The sequence below is a fragment of the Oryx dammah genome, unplaced genomic scaffold (assembly GCF_014754425.2).
Source record: "Oryx dammah isolate SB20612 unplaced genomic scaffold, SCBI_Odam_1.1 HiC_scaffold_10, whole genome shotgun sequence".
Taxonomy (NCBI): Eukaryota; Metazoa; Chordata; class Mammalia; order Artiodactyla; family Bovidae; genus Oryx; species Oryx dammah.
Window position 1 is genome coordinate 64,501,108 of NW_024070194.1, and position 19,866 is coordinate 64,520,973.

Genomic DNA, 19,866 nt, shown 5'->3' on the forward strand with positions numbered 1-19,866 from the left:
GGCCATCAGCGCTCAGACAGGAGGCCAGGGACAGCGCCCACACAGTAAGGATGCAGGGTGGGGCTGTACAGTGAGGGCATGAGCATAGACACGAATGCAGACAGAGAGAGAGTACGCAGAACGCGCCTCCAGAATCTGCTCTGCAAAGGGTGGGGTTTAGGCAACTAGAGGAGGGAGCCAGACTCCTTTCTCACACCTGTACCTAGCCATAAGGAAAGGCAACAGTCCCATAACCACCAGCAGTAACACCAGCCTTGACAGATCTTTTCTTAGAGAAGACCAAAGGGTTTGCTGAGGCGCGGAGGTCTCGGACGCCCAGGTCCAGAGTGGGACACAAGCGGGAAGGGTGAAAAGTCAATGCCACCCCACGCGCTGCTGCCCACGCGCGCTGCGTCTGGGTGTGTGTCTCTCACACACGCAGTGGCGCTAGTCAAGCAGGAGCCCATTCACTGAAGCGACAAACAGTCACTGACTTCAACACTTGGCCGAGCTCTGAGCCTGGTGATGCAGGAATAAGACGTGGCGGCATCTTTCCTTGTGGATTTTACGGATGGTGAGCAAAGCAGGAAGGCAGGACTGAGGTTGGTGGGTAAGTGAAGGAGGACACAGAGTCGTGGAAAGTTAAAACTGGAAAGCAATTCAGAAACGGAACCAGAGCTTTTCCAGCTTTCTCTGGCAAACTGTGAACTTCCCTTTTTTAAACAATTGACAAAGAATCACAAAGTATGAAGAGTGATTTAAAAACCCCACAACTAGGAGTTCTCTGGTGGTCCAGTGATTAGGACTTGGTGTTTTCACTGCCAAGGGCCCGGGTTCAATCCCTGCTGGGGAACTAAGATCCCACAAGCCTCATGGGAATAAATAAATCCCCAAGACTGTTTCAGTGACAGCGGGTGCGGGGGGATCTGGCGGCCTTGATAGAGACCACTCGCTCAGCCTCCCCCGAATTTTCCAACCCCCGCAAACCACCGAGCCGAGCTTCCTCACTAGACACTGAGACAATCTGATCATTAATGGCCTTGGCATCCAAAGCTTCAGTTTCACAGCTGAAGGAATTAAAGAAGAATCTTAAGCAACTTGACCCAAATTCCAAGTGGGTGAGAAAAATGTGGAGGGACTCCAGGCCAGTGCTCAGATCACTTCAGTCGTATAGTTTTGACAAGCCGCACTGCAGACATTTGAAATATACAACAGTGGCCTTTCTCTGGCCATGTCCAGAGTTCACCAGACTGGTCTGGGAGAAAACACCATCAAGTCAGGACTCTGTGGAAACCCAGCACTTTGTGGTTGCAGGTGCACATGTCAGGGTGTGTCTCCCAGTTCTTACCTAGAACTTCCCCTCCAGGTCACACATTGTAGTTCATCTACTTACTTGGTTTTGTCTTGATGATAGTTGAGTACAAAAGTTTTAATATGAAATACTTAAATCAGTTATTTCCAATTAAAACCAGAAGCTAAGTTTATGTCAGGGACAAATTTAGACGTTCACATGGTGGGAAGCTCTAGAGGCTACAGAATTAAGAACATGCCTGGTACTGATCGCTATTCCATCCCCTGCTGCATTTTAAATACGTGGTATATGTGAGAAAATTGCATTCTATGAAGGAATTTAAATACCATGTGAACTAGGACAAGAAAAAAGCTCAGGAACAAAAACTGTATTTGTTTAAAAAAAAAAAAAAAGAAAAAAACAAATACTGAGGTGCCAGAGCACTGGCTCCCTTATTAAATGTGCACCCAGGACAGAGGCAAGATCTCTAAGTGATAGAGGGTCCCCACCCTAGAAAGGCAACACAAGTAACACTGGGTGAGACTGGCAAGGAGCCCCTGAGACGCCAGGAAAAACCCGAGAGGGTTGGAAGCTCATATGACTCAGGAGCTTGGAGACCAAGCTTGGCAGCAAAAATAGGAAATATGTTCTTCATCTGGCAAGAATGGGCTGCATATATTTGAAATCACTGGCTGGATGGAGTAAAAAGCTGTCCAGATTTAAACTAAGAATTAGGTGGGGGCTGTGGGGGAATGCAGCGCTCCTCTACTAAGTTTTGCTTTGCATGTTACATTGTAGCAGAAATATTCATCTTCCCAAACACATTATATGTGACAGGCAAAGATTATATAATTTTGCTTTATATCTCCTCAGAATGTGATTTCCATTTGAAACTCTCCTTCCCCACCACAATCTTCCTTAGGCATGTGTGATGGAAGTGGTCCCCCAAAAGTTAAACTGTCATCGTTTACAATCCACCTAAATGATCTCTGCTTTAATTTTGGGTAGGGGTGTCTCCTGCTTTTCTTTATCCTTTCTTTCTTTCTTCTTTCTCTTCCCAACAGTGTTTCTTACAATGGTTAGCTGGGTAGAGTTACTTTAAGCTAAAAAACTAAAATATGAATCAGTAGTTACGGAACAATATAAGCTAATCAACAGTGTTTTCTATTAGAACTCAAGTCCATTCTCTTCTAAATAAATACAATGCTGAGTTTCCTTCTTATGTTTAAACTGAATGGGTATTTTTAGACTCATTTATAAGTGTTTAACATCAACAACTCCCTGAAGCATACGTTTTATGTATTTATAAACGTTACTTTTTTCTCAATATATCAATACTATGGAAAACACATTGCTCATTCACAGTAACCTTTAACTTCCAATAATCTTGGCTTAAAATGTTTGGCAATTTGGAAATACATATACATAAATATATCTTGCTAGCCTAGTTCAAGGAAAGAGTAATTCATAAAAACAAACCAAAAATATGTTATCAAAATCACAGATGATTACACATATTCATTTGAGATATATTACAGATATACTGTACAGCAGTGGTTTTCAAATATTTTAGTCTCAAGATAACTTTATACTCCTAAAATTTATTAAGGACTCAAAATTTTTCTGTGGATTGTATCTATCAATATTTACTGAACTAAAACTGAGAAAGTTTAAAAATACAAATTACTTTCTAAAAAATTATAGATTTCATATTAGCAGAAATCACGTTCAAAAAAAAAAAAAAAAAGAAAGAAACCTGTATTTTCCGAAAACAATTATTGAGAAGAATGGAAAATCTCTTTAATATCTAGTTGAAAAGATTCTTCTATCTGCTCTACATTTAGTCTCTTGCAATATCACATGACATGTTGCCTCTAGAAAAACCAACTGTACATTTGTGAGAAATTAAGAGTAAAAATGGTAAATAACATCTTCTTCGTATTATGAAAATGCTTCACTATAGAGACCCTTGTCATGGCTATTCCTTCGGACGTTGTACACTTACACGTCTCCATGCCTTCGTCATCATCATCCACTGCAGGTTTATCATAGGACTTGTCAATGGCAGCTCTGAAGCTCTCATTGCATCCCCTTCCTCGGATTATCCGTGGCCTAGGGCGATGGAAAGGAATGTCCCCATTCAAAGTCACCTCGGCAACTGCTGTCTGCAGACTCTCTAAAGAGCTCGACTTCTTCAGACCCAGGGAAGGCCCCACATCTCTGCTGGGGGAACCTTGGAAGTTGGCAAAAACAAAATGTTAGAATGAGTGGTGAAAATTACATGGCTGAATATCTATGAATTGTAGAAAATATCAGGGACAAATTATTTGTTCGGTGTCTACTTCTGGAACGTGGGGTAGCAAGATATAAAAAGTAAAGTGACAGGAACTAATTTTAACTTTTCCCAAATGTGTATTAAATTTGGTCTATTTTCTCTATTCTCATTAGGAGACATTTTAAGCTATTAGTTTTCATTTTTAGCTCAACAGATAAAATCTTTGTCAAATCATTTGCTTCAAGTTATGTTAATAATCTAAAAAACCAGAATAACCCAGAAAATCATTCTGCAAAGCAGGATGATGAAATGGCTAAGGGAAGCAACCAAGAGTACACTTTGTGACTTAGCTTAAAACATTTTTTTAGCAGTTTACAGTTATTTATAATGGAAGTGAAACTTTTATCTCAGTAAGTTTCATCAAGTTGTCCTCATATGGTGCAGGTTCAGACAACTCAGCAGGTGAGAAAAGCATGGGACACCACATGTCGCACACAGGGCACCCCAGCACCAGGCAGAAACCTATTTCTGGAAAATGGTGGTTCTCTGGGAAGAGCAATACAAGATGTGAATAGAAATAAACTACATAAGGACCGTCGTGAGAGAGAAGTAAAGGGGGAAAGATGCCAGAACTGCATGTGAGGACTTATGCCTCCAGGTCAGCAGAGAGCAACAGGTGATGAACAGAAGGAAGAAGACATCACAATTACCAAGACATTTTCAGTAGAGGAGAATTCAGAGCACTAAAATTGTGGCTTGGTGACTTGAGGATCTAGCAAGACTAAGACTGTAACCAAGCTTTAGAAGGCAATCGAAATGGATTTCTTTAACCAGGTAAAACAACTTCATCAATGATTGCCTGAGCTGGCACTCAAATAGATGAGTTTAGCCTCGAGATGACGGAAATACCTGCAACCACCAGCTGGGCAATCCAGGTTACAGAACTAGTTCTTCACTTACACTGTTAAAAAGACGGGTAGAAAGGGGAAAAAAAAAAGCAAGGGGTAGGAGAGGCGAGACTGGATATCTTATCTCTACATGGGGCCATCAGCCCATATGTGGACCAATAATTAAGGAGTAACCTTGATATGTTTTCACATAGAAGCCAAATAGTTCTGAGATGGTCGTTCCATGGCTCAGAGTATAAAACAGAATAAAAATTAAATTGGGAGAGTCAAAACAAGAATTATCTTTTTAAAATTCATTTACATGACAACTTTTACATAATCTTCACAATGGGGTAGCGGTTTTAAGTTAGAACAAGTATGTTCAAAATGTAACATAGGCAGAAAGGCAGACAGATGATTCTAATGAAGAAAAAATATTCCATAAATTAGAGTGCTTGAGAGAAAAAGATGATTTATTTAACTTTCTCCATGCAGGTTTGTCTCTATTTGATTATTTCATGACAAAAACTCACAAGGAATATTTCTTGCCAGGATGATCAATCTTACTTTTTCTCTTGATAGCACTATAATGTTTGACAAGTTCATGTTTTAAATATCCATAAAAGTCATGTCACGGGAAGGAAAATGATTTTGTTCCAGAGAGCTAAAGAAAAAGTAAGAGATTAAAGAATCAAAGAGAATGGAAAAAGATGATTTCTGGGCAGGGACATTTACCTTCACATTTTCAGGAATTAGCATTGGGAAGATCTTTTCCTGAATGAATCAGGCCTATTAATTTTCATAACTTACCAGCTACATTTAGGTTCTATAAACATTTATATGGCAAACGTTTGGTGTTTTCTTGGATTCATAAAGGACATATGTATGTATATGTGTGCAATTATGTGTGTGTTTATATATACACACACACATATCTATGTATATTTCTCCAATAAAGATACGTATGTATATATGCTCCCAGTAAAGATTAGCATTAAAACATAATTTATATATGAAAAGTTAGCTGAGATTTGATTTAATATACTCAGCACCCCAAAAACTTTAACAGCTAATTTCAGAAATGGCATGATTATTCAAATAAATGTACATATACAGATTACATACATATAAGCATTGACATGTATATATCTGTATATACGTATTTCTGAAGAAACATAAACACAAAGCAAATCTAGGAAGAAAAAAAAATAGTGAAATTGTAACAAAATAAGCAATAGATTATATTGTAGGAATCATTGAAAGCTTACCTAACTACTCTTTTGTCTAACTCTTAACACCACAGTATAACATTCTGGCAAAATGTTGATAATTAAATACGGTGAGTATTGGGTATAAGAGAGATTAATAAACTACAGTCTCTCTATTTATACATAGTTGAAAGTTTTCATAACATCTATTATTTGCGTATCTATAACAGGGATCAGCAAACTATGGGTCAAATCTGGATATTTTTACTAGAATACAGCCGTGGGTCCATTTGTTTCCATATTCTCCATGGCTGCCTTCACATTACATCAGAATTAAGCAACTGTTCCAAAGGCTGTCTGGTTTGAAAGATCTACAGTATTTACTCCCTGGTTCTTTATAGAAAGCTTGCTGACTCCTGATCTAAAACATAGATTTCATTCATGTAAGGTGATATATTCATCAAAGACACTTTAACAAAAGAGTTCGTTAACATATTAGTAAGACTGCTGAATGACGGTCACTGAGATTTATAACATCATAAACTTATCGTAAAAGTTGAAAATGTCTTTCCCTATAGGCAAAAGATTAGTTTTATTTATGCACACACAAAATCAATGTCTTTAATTTTTAAATAATATTTTGAAGCTCTTAATGTAAATCTATTAAGTCATTAGGATGCTTCATTTATTTTTATATTCAAAGGTTAAATTGTTAGAAACTCAATTCTCTTATTCCCATTCTCTCTTTTCCTGTAGAAAATAAACTTACTCTCGAACTATCATACAGGATTCCCAAATCCAAGAATAAAAGGGGAAATCATAATCATACTATTTTCTTTAGGTCTCTTTTTCTACTCTTATCTACTAATACCTCTCTTGCCAGAAAAAAAGAAGAGGATGTCTTTTGCAAGGGCAAAGGGAAATGGAATTCAATTTTCATTATGAAAGGCTTATGGCTAGACAGACAATCTACACTAAAATGCCACTGTGACTCTACTAAGAACCTTTGGACTAAACTGTAAAATCATGATACTCTTAGCAATTCAAGTGAAGTGAAGAAAGGAAAATAATAAAGTCTCTTCACTGTCTAATACTGGACGGTGGGAAGAATCCAGTGGAGATATTTTATTCATTATAGATTTAAAGTCAATAGACCAGCAAATACTTCTACCTCTACGTCATAATTTTGGTCCTACGTTTTTCCAGTTTAATTCAGTAAAACAGATTGCACATAATATTTTTAAAATGCTCTTTTTATCTAGGATCTAACTAACATTTTAAACACTATAAAAGCAGATGATTCAATTAGACGATAAAATCTGCCTACTCACCATAAAAGGTATTTAATGTTTTCAGTTGACATCTGGATATTATTATTATTTCTTAATCACAATAAATTGTTCTTTTCCTGTTAGTAACAGTGATTTGGTTAAATTAACTATTTTTTTCACTTTATTGGCATATTATATAAAATCATGTTCTTTAACCTGAGCAGCTCAATTTGGTTTTTATAAACATTAAATTGGACAAGGGTTACTTCTTGAAAAGCACTGAATACTATTAACTCCAAAAATTAATTACTAATTTACATATGTAAACTATCAAATAATGTTTTTCTTTAGCCTTGCTCCAGAATTCCAATGAATTTTATGTTTGATAAAAGAAATAACTACTTAATTAGGGCTGATGCTATTGTTAATTGCCTTGCACTATAGTTAATCCAGTGATTTATTGGATGCAGTTTTTACAATCTATCTTTACAGAATGTGAAAACTCCAGGCATGTCCACAGTTATCTTTACATATGTATATGGGAAACACACCTTTCAAGAAGCCTAAAACTAATTACTATTGCAGGTTACAAAGGTGAATTGAAGCTAATTAGCGCTAAGTGGTGTAACGACATCATACTGGATCTACAATAATTAAAACTCTATTCCAAACCTATAATAAGAAATCAAAATGCTCAGCTGTACAAAGCACATGACTTTAATTACACATAAAGATTTTCCTCTGATTACTGTCATAAGATAACATGTAAAGTAAAATCTATGATGTAAAACTCAGGTCAACATAATCCATTATTTCTACAGAAGGATCTAGGTAGCATTTTAGCAGCAAGTCCTAAATAGTTAAAAACAAAAACAAAAAGCTTTTCAAGCACGTTCACAAAGTTAAGACACAGACGGAATATAAAGCCTAATTCAATGCTATGTAACAAGGAACTAAAGCCTGCATTAGAAAAAGAACTAAGGTTTTCTGAGTGACTAATGAGAGCTATACTGAACACTGTCCTTCAGTGAAAATATTTATATATGTGCTGTTATCTTCCTAACCAAAATCACCTTTTGACAATCATTTTTTTGGATGTTAAGCTAAACATCAGATAGATGACTTCGAAACTTAAAGAATCAACCCTAAGAGATCATGCTTTCAGGATTCTGATTTTTTCGTAACCGTGACAAAACATTCCTACACAAATATAATTAAGAGAATCTGGGCTGTGTTAGCATTTCTGAAGTACTAAATTATATTTCCACTTAGTATATACTACACTGATATATTTCTGCTCGAAGAAAAATTTCCTTTCCTTGTACAATTTGATTTCCTACAATGAAAACATCCATGGCAGCCTGGAATATTTATGTTTACAGCCATATGATTGGCAGCTCTATAATTACGATAAACTCCTTGGACCACAGTTTCTATGGCAACAGTCTAAGTGTCCATTCTTACCTGCTTTCTGGTCATCCACTGTATTGAGTTTAGTCTCGTCAGCTACTGTTAAAAGGTAAATGTATAATGGTTAGCCCAGTTAGTCCCACAGCCCAACATGCTTCAACCATTCCCAGATCTTTCCAGTTAGGTGATAATTCTTAAATAATATTTCATGCAAATAATATGAAACATCAAGCAAACATAATCAAAAAAGGGGGAAAAGCCGTGTCTCCATGCAATGCCAGTCATCTCAGTTCATGACACGTGTGTTACTGATATGTTAGCATATCATCATTAGCCAGGCAAGTCGTCGCCCAATTTTCATTTATGCATGGGATAAATTAATACTTTTAGTCTCAAAGTAAAAACAGCCACCAGACAACAGCGTAAATACATTACAGTTGATTAAGAAAGGGTTTTCTAATCATTCAATCAGTGCATGGATATAATTAATTAATTAATTTGTTTGTTTGTTTGTTTTGGTTTTCGGTGGATTTGGATTTTAAACGAGACACTACCTGATTGGTATGTGATTGAACAACTAGGATTATTTTCCTTCTCTCATTTGCTTCCAAATACTTTTTACAATAAATATGCTCTCAAATTATGATTCCAATTAAAGGCCTTAATTATCAACACAGAAGAGTTTTCATTAAATAAACCTTAAAGGGCAGTGATGGAAGGAAAATATCATGAAGTAACCAAACTCTAGACATGGATTGAGATAATGGTTTCTCTCCAAAACTTTTTCTTCTAGTTCAAGAATCCCCACAACCAACCAAATCATAAGACCAATGAAATTGGTTTTAAACAGCTAAAGTGTTAAAACATTTCATTTTTTCAAATAAAGATACACGAACAGAGCATGATATGCACATGTGTTTGTTTCTTTTCTTATCAGAAAACATATATATTAACATATTGCACATGATGTAAACATGCCACTTAGGAGAAATGTAGTTATCTCAAACTTCGAGAAAAACTAATTTTTGCCAAATTGCCTCATTTCACATTTATTTTCTTTATTGCTCACAGTAAACAGACATGTGTTTGGGACCATCAGTTTTCATCTGAAAGCATCTAAAACCTTATTTAGATAAAGATTCATGGAGATTGTACTCACTACCTAAATCCATGCTTTTTGATTTTCGCGTTTTAACGAAATCCAATTGACTGGCATCTGAAAATTGCTTTGTGCGTTTTTCTGACATACTCTGACGTCCAAATCCTTCTCTTTGAAAAGCAAGAACTGGATCAACGTCTGGACTCAAAGAGCTGGTGTGAAGAGGAAAGAGAAACAAAAACATTTATTGAAAATAGGAGACATGCCATTCAGAAAAGTTCATCCACACCTGTGTGTATGAATGTGTGTGTATGTGTGTGTGTGTGTGTGTGTTCCTCAGAAATATTTAAACTAAAGAGTACAAATATAGTCTATCAAAAAAAACTGTGGTTGTGAAGGAGGCGATGGAAAAACATGACATTAATTTACATTTAGAGCACTACACTAAACCTGAACTCCAAGTAGGCATCAAATTTGCAGACAGAGCAAATCTGCAATATATTTTTAATAGAAATTATTGGTTAATGGTTTTTCAAAGGTGTGCAAATTGTTGTTACTGAAAACCACATATTGCTGTATTTTTTAAACTAATTTTCTGTCCTCTGAAATTACATTGTCACTAAGATTAGAATATGTTGTTTTTACCTTTTTCACCTTATAAACATTGTCTGTTATGTTTCCTAAATCAATTCACGGACTGAATAAAAGTATATTCTGTCAGTGAAGAAATGTAAAGTTTAGCCATTTGACATATTTAACCTTCCACAATTGTACAGTGAACTGTAAACATACACAATTGAATATGTCAAATGAGTTTGTGAGTTAATAAGCATCTTAAAATAACTAAAAATTCTTAAACCATAACATAATTAATTCTGCCCTATCAATATACCTAGTAAACTAATTTCAGACTCAAGAAACAATACACTCGCGTACTTAGCAACTTAGTCTGCAGGACTGACAGCTGATTCTTTAAAGAATGTAACCATATCCTGGTGCCCCCCCCAAAGTTATTAAAATTCCAGTTATTAATCCTGCCTTATTGCCCTTTTGTTTTCATAACATTTTCATCAAGGATTAGGGAGATATTGTCAGGCTGGAAAAGCTTACATTTTCTGCTGTGATTCGGAACAGCTGCCACTCTTGTTTGGATAACCCTTCATTCATATTCTTTTCCAACTCCTGCACATTCCCCACCGCAAAATCATACAAGTCCTCACCATTTTATGAATCCCCCTAGGGATGTTAATGCCACACTCTAGCCCTGTTCGTTATTCATTTTATTTTCACCAATACAGAGCTTCTCAAGGCCCCAATCAGATCTATTCCTATGGCTGCCTTCATAATTCCTCATCACAGTGTCCACTTGAAGGCTTTTGTACCTATAACAAATATTGCAAATATCTAATCCTCACTTTGTCATCACTTTCACATTCAGAAAGACATACAATGCAGCAGTAAATGCGACAGCATCTGAGGATTTCAAGTGGTGGGGTTTCTCCTTTACATGGCAGTTCTTTCTCCAGGCTGAACCAAAAAACTCATTCAAAGATAAGTATTACACGTGGACCTGAGTGTAGCTCAAAGCCACAACAATGAAATATCATTTTGCTGATAGATTCATCAAAGACCCCAGAGAAAGGGCAGTAAGAAAATTCGGGTATAGTGCCTCACATGGTTTGTGTTAATTGTCACTAAAGCCTTCCATGGTCATCCCTAGGAGGGATGGTCCTTTTGCTTATTGATGTATATAATTACTAGGCATGTAATTGATGTATATAATTACTAGACACATCCTCATTTCTGTGCCACCCACTGACTCAATAATATCAAATACTTTCTTCTATTTTAAGAGAGAGAGGAGAAAAAATAGGATTCGACTGCCCCAGAAATCATGACATTAGACAAGTATAGGGATTTCCCTGGTGGTCCAGTGGATACACGAGGTGCAGGTTTGATCCTTGGCCAAGGAACTAAGATCCCACATGCAGCACCATGAGGCCAAAATAATAATAATAATGAAAGAAATACAAAGACTAGAACAGTCACAACACTCTAAAAAGAAAACCTGTAAAAGCCTCTTCTGTACTCCCAAAACATAACAACTATTCATTTGGCCAAAGTCATCTAACTGTTACAAATTCTCAGTCACCATTAGGGATTTGCTTAGAATTTATTTATCGAATAGAAAAACAATTCATCAAATTAACACAGATCTAAAATAATTAAAGGGCTTCCCAGGAGGCGCTAGTGGTATAGAAGTTGACTGCCAATGCAGGAGACATAAGAGACACAGGCTCAATCCCTGCATTGAGAAGATCCCCTGGAGGAGGGCATGGCAACCCACTCCTGTATTCTTGCCTGGAGAATCCCATGGATGGAGGACCCTGGCGGCCTATGGTTCATTGGGTCGCACAGAGTCGGACACGACCGAAGCGACTTAGTACAAAATAATTAAAAGTGAAACTTAATAAATGCATACGGTTTCGGAGTTAGAGTTTTCTTGTTGGTTTGGTTCAATTCCTAACCATAGACCTGGAAAGGCTAACACAATTGGGCAGGTTTATGAGGTTGAGGGAAATCTTTCGTTCAGAGTGATAATTATGAGTATTAAAATCATGAAAACAGAACTTAGCTATAAAAGACACCCATCTCACCGAGCTCAATGACAGAATATTTAACCATAAAATCAAGTGTGATTGCAATTACCCAATGTTGTCCAGCCCTGGAGTGTTCTTACCAGTCTGCAGAGTCGCTGATGCCAACCTTGGCCCACGTGCCAGTGTCTGTCGTCACAAATCCTACATCGTCATGGGAGCTGGAAGATGACTGGTCAGAGAGATGTGGTGGAAGCACTGGCAACCTGTCATCCTCAATAATGACAGTGTCGTCCTGGGGCATATTCACCGTGGGGGACAGCTGGTATTTACCTGTCCAGTGGAAAAACAAAAGAGACATTCTAGACATCCAGCTAAGGGTGAGACGCATTCGTGCTAATACTTTGCTACATCAGATAAAGTCTGAATTTCCAAAATGTCTCAACCTGGTAGAACAAAACAGAATTAAGAAATTTTATTTTCCATAAATGGATGTCCGTGGGAGACCTCTGGTCTATTCCTTCTTCTGATGCTATGGAGCTCTGGGTGTGGTATTCCATGTCTCTGGTTTTATGCTTCCTAAGGCCAGAGTTGATCTCTAGAATGACTTCTAACATGAAAATGCCATGTGGATTCTAAGTCGTTAAAGTTGTTTGAAAATTTTTACCAGGAAATTTGAAGGGAAGCCCTGCAGACTTACATCAGTCATTCACTCATTCACTCACTGGGCACCTACCACCTAACAGAACTGTAAGAAAGACAATCTCTGTCTCTCAATGGCTCACAGCCTGAAGAAGGAGACAGACCAGAGACAGTGGTGACTGACTGGTGCTGTGAGTGATGTCCTGCAAGTACCCTGGCATTCACTAGTGCTGGTAGCTGAAGGCAGAGGATGCTGGAAATCATAGCAAAAGTCAACATCTGAGAGGGGTTTTGAATGATGACTGTGATTTATTCTGCTAGAAGAAATGATGACATTCATTACAGACATCAGCAATAGCATCTTTAAGTGCACGATGGAGAAAACCCCACAGTGCACTCAGGTGACACTTCAGAGACAGCAGGAGTGATCTTAAAGAGAAAAGATTAGGATCTCACTGCCGTGAGGTCTTTCAGGCCAAGACACAGGAGCTTGTGAATTCTGATTTATTCAATTAAGATATGGTGTTCTTGGTAAGAAAAGACCCTGAACTGTCTACATTGATTAGTTTCTTTCAGGGAAATCTGCTCAAGTTCATGGATCAGCATGAGAGGTGTTTAGCTTTCTTAGGATAAAATTATAATTCAAGGGCCTGAATCCTTATAGATAAAGCTGGGGTCCAAATGCTGCCATCTTCCTGCCCCAAGATACCTACAGCTCTTCTGGCTTCTCCCCAAACCTTGTGCCGTATTTCCTCTGAGCAAAAACTCATGGGTGAGGCTTCAGTTCACATGAATATCTTGAGAAAGGCTGTCCTCAGAGATACATTCATCACAGTGTGATGTGGTCACGCTGGTCTGGCTCTTCCAACAGAGCAAGGAAAATGGACACACTGCCTCTCACCTTACAGGAGGATGGAAACACGCTCATTGCAAGTCCAACATCCACATCTGTGAAATCAGCTCTCCTGCTCCCTATGCAAATAAACAGGACTGCTGCCCTTTCCAAATCCTATCACTGTTTTAAAAGGGTGTCCTTGTCCTCTGTGATAAAGTACTTTTAAAAACAGCACAACAGCAATGTGACGACAGTTCATGACACTTTCATATCTGTCTTAAGATCTCATTTTTAAACATTCATAAGAGTGTGTACATAATAATTTTTGTTTTAACACCATTTTGGAAATTAGAGGATGGCATACATATAGACTTGAAGGATTTTAAATATATATTATTGTTCTAGACATTTAAACAAAGGAGAAACCGAAGTTGACAGAGAGTTTTTCAGGACAACCTGAAGCACAATTGCTAGAAATCTCCAATGAATTCATTACTTAGCACCAACTACTCTATTACAGAAATACTATATGTTCACTGAAATCTCTCCTCAGCAAATTATCAAGAAAAATACTCGATTCTGATTTGAAATACATCCATTTTGACAAACTGTAAAAACTAGCGACTTTTTATGAATGATCATAATAAAAATGGGAGTCGAATTTAATACTTCACTGTTTCCTTTTCCTGAATTCAAATGACTCATTTATGCCCACTCCAGTTTTAGGATATTAGTACAGAAAGACAGAAATCTGTTCAATAAAATATCATTCATAAATAAGGTTGGACATTGCAGCACTATTACCCAAAGAAATATTTCCTACTCAAGACATACTCCCCCCCAAAAAAAACATGTAGACAATGAAAAAACACAAGTTATCCCTAATAGCACACCACTGACATGTCACAGCATTAAATGTCATGTCCTCACCCAGGCAAAATTTATTGGAAGAAACTATTATGGTGTCATGATAGCAAACTAATTTCTAAACATAAAAATGAGAACTTGTATGCAATATATTCTGAGAGGCAATCTAGCAAGCAATATGAAATACAGAATGGTTCTGCATGTGACAGTACTTTTTCATGCTGTTTTGAGTAGAAATATTGATCCCTAAGTGATCCAAAATTTTATACCAAAATAAAAAGGACAAACTGTCCCTATTAACAGCAAAACAAGGACTCAGCTTTTTTTCTCTCACCCATGATTCTGGAGGCTAATATTTCAAAAGTCTTGCAAATACATATTTTTCCATCAATTTTCCACTTTGTAGCAATAACAAACTTGTCAGGAATATTGTTTTGGGATCCAACTTCAGGAATATATTGGGGGTAATAAATAAGTTGTCAAAAACATATTCTACCAAACTCCACCTAGTTTGCAGGTACGTGGCACATCCTGAATGTAAACCCTTAGAGGGCTGACTTCAGAAGCCTTTGATCTGGTTTTCAGTGAATGAACTTTCCTCTTTCCACAACTAGTTAAAAAACAAGCTAAGATTTAAACTGGAGCAGAGTGAAACAATGCGATACAGAATGACTTTACCAAACATTTATTCATTGGTGTATTTACATTGAAGGCAGCACCATATATGACACTAGAAACCAGTGAAAACTTTGCCAGTGATTTGACTCACAATAAAAAACAACATTAATGTTCCATTTCTCTGTTTAATTTCTAACAAGTTCAAACTACTCTGAACAAATTTTTTTTTTAAACTCACCACAAGTATATGAATATAAAAACTACTGAATTACATTTGAAAATGGAGTCAACAGATTTCAGTTGTGCTTTAAACAGAAAAATTCTTCAGATAAAAAATGTTGGAAAACATGTTAAGGCTCCATGCTCCCAAATGTGATGGTGTCGTATGAAGCGCACACGTTGGTGAAATTAGCTGCACCTATTACTGCTATTGTTAGTAGTAGTAGTAGTTAAGATAGTCCAGGATTTGTAAAATACTTTTAAGGCTTTTAAAAGGAAGAAATCCTACGTAGACTCCATACAGATTTCTCTTTGATGAGTGTGCACGATCACTCCTTGAAAATCCATGATAGTGGAGAGTCAGCCAATACCGAAGAGACCTGGAGAACTCTTGCCTTTGTTTGCAAGTCTGGCTGAACTCACCAAAAGCTAAGGAGATGAATCAGGTTCCAATCATACAGGATTCATGACTCAGAAAAATATACATCATAATTTTGGTTCAGAAACCTGGAATTCTGGGGCTTCAGACCTGTCACTTAATTTCTTTAGTCCAAAATTCCCCTGCACAGATGTTAAGTAGGTGGGGGCACATGGTTTGTAAGGTGGTTTCCTCTGAAACAACTTATTTGATTTAAATCACAGTGTTGGCCAGGACGGAAGATTCTGCAGACTGTGTAATGCCAGTTGCTTGAAAATGTGGATACTTAAAAATGGATGTTAATAAAGGTTAAATGTCACTAATACTTACTGTGTGATCCCACTAATCCCCAGAGAGGGCTATTCTTAGAAAGAGGAAATAGCCAAGAACAAAATAAAACTAAAATCATCATGGGATCTTGGGGCTTAGCTCTTTTATTTGTTAAGTGGGAAAGTGTGGCTGGTGACACCTGACACGTTCCCAACTCTAGAATCTCTCCCTTTTTTGGTCTATTTTTTTGGAAGCTTCTCTCCTGAGTTATGTTCCCATAGAAATGAGTCAGCTTCAAAGCTCCTTTTGGACCTAGAGTTCCACAGGAGGAATATTCTATGTGAAAGTTTACCCTGTCCACATGAAATTAATCATTTCTTAATGTAGTCATCTGGAATTTCAATACAAAGTTCTATCTGAATCATAGCAGATCATGAAGCAGATACCACCACCTCCACTGGTGTCCAAACAGGGGTAAAACGGATAGAAGACAACCACTAACCAAACAAGATCTGTCTGAGAAATTTTCATGCACCCGAATACTGCGCCCATTAGTAAATGATGGTGCTACCGGGTCTAGCTTAACTGAAATTCAGTGCTTTAATTTCTTATATTTGGTACCTTGCTTTGGTATCTTTTTGTAAGACGCTATCTTTTGCAAGATTTCTAACTCTTAAGTGGGAAGTGACACTGTGAATGCTGTTTGTCCCTTAGGGGCAATGATGCTGAAATAGGGACTGACAAAGAGTAAAGAATTCTCAAATTTTTAAAACTCAAGATAAAAACTCAAATTCAGCACATACATTTCTCAGAGTAAAATATATGAGACTCCTAGTTTCTAGTACAACGAACTGGTAAAAAAAAAAAAAAGTCTTAAAATATCCAAATCATACAATATCAGTTTGGCCTACCATGAAAGCAGTCTGTCACCCCCAGCCCAAAACGGAGCCCACAGTACATTACAAAGCACAGAGCTGAAAGGGAGGCTACTACCCCGGCAGAAGCATCTGGAATTTTAAAGTCCATTACATCTCCAGCAGAGGGAAAGGAAAACAATGCCAACTCTAAAGCAAACTTAGGGCTAATGAGGTCATTACTAACAAAGGCAGGGCACAAGACGGAAGAAAAAGAAGGAATCCTCAGCCCATATATGAAGCATTTCCAAAGGTCACTAGGTGAACTGGGGGTTTTGGTTTGTGTTTTAGTTTTAGATTTTCGCCTTCCTCTGAAGCATCAGGGATTGGAGGCAGGATGCAGGTTACAGGAACTGGTGGACCAATGGTCTGATTCAGTATGGCAAGTCCTATGTTCCTATAATAAAGGGGAAATTACAGCGAATCACTTGGTATGCATACAGATCCAGGGACACATATACTCTCTTTCTCTCTTAAGAGGTCTGAATTGTCAACAGTAAAAAAAGCGTTTAATGAAGATCAAGTGACACACCAAAACTGGAAAAGTAGGGGGAACCTCACAGCAGTGAGGAGAGTGATTATTAATAAATGAAGGTTAATCTAACACACCATGGGCAATGCCTGTCGTCTGACAGGTATGCAGTACCTTCAGCATGCTTCCCCTGCTCACACTCCACCAAGACGATCAAACAAAAATGGTGACAAAATTAAACCAGAGAGCTGGCATGTCTTTATTCTACGTGTAATAAAAGTAGAAATGGGGAATTTAGCAGTATATCCAAATAAGAAAGCTAGAAGGATTAGAGGAAGAACAACAGAAAATTCTACTAGTCATGTTCACATATTTTTCCGATCATGCCTGGTAGAAAGTTCTTTGAAGGCAGACTGTTTCTCACTCCTCTTTGCATCTACAGCAAAAGTAAATACAGTGTCTTGCCAACAGCAGGCTTTCCATAAACATACACTGATGAAGGAAACAAATTCCTGTCCCAGTGAAGCTTCCTAATGGAGACATGGATTGTATTCAATCTCCATTAAATGTGCTGAGAATGGAGTTAAATTTAGGCTTGTACTTCAGATTAGAGGCTTGCAAAACACACCACCAATCAAAGCATTTTAGGTCATGTGCTATTTTAATCAAAACAGCTTCTTACATTTTAAATTTGACAACTCTCACAAGCTAATACCAAGATGAGCAACTCAGTAAATCCAACCACTCTGGTGGCAGAGCAAGTCTTTATTAACCAGATCTGTTAGCAGAGAGCTGAACGGCTGCAGAGCAAGTGCTAATAACCTCATTACCCACTGGGGGCCACACAGACAGAATGGTGCTGAATGCAAACAAAGGATGCAAAACACTGGTTTCAGGATTTTCAAATGAAGCCTTTGAAAAAATCGAGATGCAATTAAAACAGGGTAACCCTTTAGTCCATAACAACCACAAAATGTGAATATTTCATATACACATATTTACATATTTTTCCCTTTCCCTGTAAACAGTGCTATTATAAAAATATGACTCTGAAATCATGCCATAAACCTCTAAGTTTTGATTTAAAAAAAAAAACAACACAGCTTCATTTAACATCTCAGACACACTAAGAATATCTTGATCACTGGAAAGCACTTCTGTGTGTTCCCCTTCTTTTTCTCCTTTTCCACGTGTTATAGGATCTAAACCTCACTTAACAAAATCAATGTATTGATTGCCTCTCTTGGCATTAACACTTTCTGAATAATTATAACGAACATGCTCCTTTTCCTCTTGAAAACATGGGACTCCTTTACATTAATATTACATTAATAACCTCTCCGTGAACCAGTAAAAGCATAAACATAAGATGGGACCAACAGGGTTGTACCTGACTCACCCATTATCCTACTGAGTGCAGCATTTCTTGTGGGTGATTCATCAAGACCCTCGAGCCCGCTGTAGAGGGAGTGGGAAATCCTTCGTTCTCTATCATCCAACACTGTTTCAATGGGCAGCTCAGGTCCAGAGGGGCTCCCAGGTGACTTCAGCTGCAGAGAAAGATGGAGAAAGGCAAAGTCAGAAGTGGAGGCCCAGGAGCAGCATGGGGGAATTATAACAACTTGCCCAAGGCCTGCATCCAACTGAGTACCAAATGAACTAGAACTTTTCACCCTGTACCAAAATAATTTGTGATGACAGCTCTGCCTAATGACCAACTTTCTGTGCCACTTTACACTGTGCCTCCCATGAAGTTCTGTCAGATTTCAAGCACTGGAGGAAAAATATGTATATTAAAGGCTTTTTTCCAAACTTATCTTGTTGCTTATTTTTTCAGTTTGATGGTTAAGTATCTGTTGAAGTCAGTTTAAGTTATGGTTTAATTCAGATCTTTTTATGACATGCTGCCCTGTGCAACACATGCTTTATCATTATCAGAATGGAAGCTGAAATTTAACTCTGCTTTTTACATTTAGAGTGTGTAAATAAAACTAACCATTAGCACACCATGGTGTGTATGCAGGGGACTATGACCACCTACACTGTAAGACCTAAAGGCCACTTGTTAGCTCAGGTGTCTTCAACAACACACTGAGCCTCCGTTTTTTCTGCTGAAATTAGAAATAAACTCTATTCTCTCATTGTAATCCTAAGTATGAAAGAAAATAAACCATATAAGATAGGGACCTCCCTGGTGGCCCAGTGGTTAAGATTTGCCTTCCAGTGCAGGAGGTGTGGGTTCAATTCCTGGTCGGGGAACTAAGATCCCACATGCTTCATGGCCAAAAAAAGCCAAAACATAAAACAGAAGTAATACTGTCACAAATTCAATAAAGACTTAAAAACCAAAAAAAAAAAAAAAAAAAGCTATTTAGGATATTGACAATACAGAAGTAAAGATTAAGTATTCTAATGAAGCAGGAAAAGATGCCTATTTCACAAACATACAATCTGCTAGATAGATGGAGAATATAGGTTGATTCCCATCACCAAGAATTAAAATAGTGAGTGGCATAACAGTTGTACCTTATAAGTTATGAACTTCATAAAAATAATAGGAGAGAGAAATCTATGCTAGTAAGGTCATGAAACAA

At 37.5% G+C, this 19,866-nt stretch overlaps 1 protein-coding gene across 18 annotated transcripts in view; it reads right to left on the reverse strand.

Annotated features, from left to right (window-relative positions):
* The window catches only part of PARD3 (par-3 family cell polarity regulator), a 574,463-nt gene that overhangs the window by 194,496 nt on the left and 360,101 nt on the right, over nt 1–19,866 (reverse strand). For 5 of the 18 annotated variants that reach the window (XM_040248387.1, XM_040248379.1, XM_040248381.1 and 2 more), the window contains 5 exons: nt 18,672–18,822; nt 12,161–12,350; nt 9,481–9,632; nt 8,376–8,420; nt 3,276–3,503 (listed from right to left, as the gene is read on the reverse strand). In XM_040248387.1, coding sequence (XP_040104321.1) covers nt 3,276–3,503; nt 8,376–8,420; nt 9,481–9,632; nt 12,161–12,350; nt 18,672–18,822 — 766 coding nt within the window. The remainder of the gene's footprint in view (nt 1–3,275; nt 3,504–8,375; nt 8,421–9,480; nt 9,633–12,160; nt 12,351–18,671; nt 18,823–19,866) is intronic. The other 13 variants (XM_040248391.1, XM_040248389.1, XM_040248386.1 and 10 more) reach the window with 4 other exon arrangements.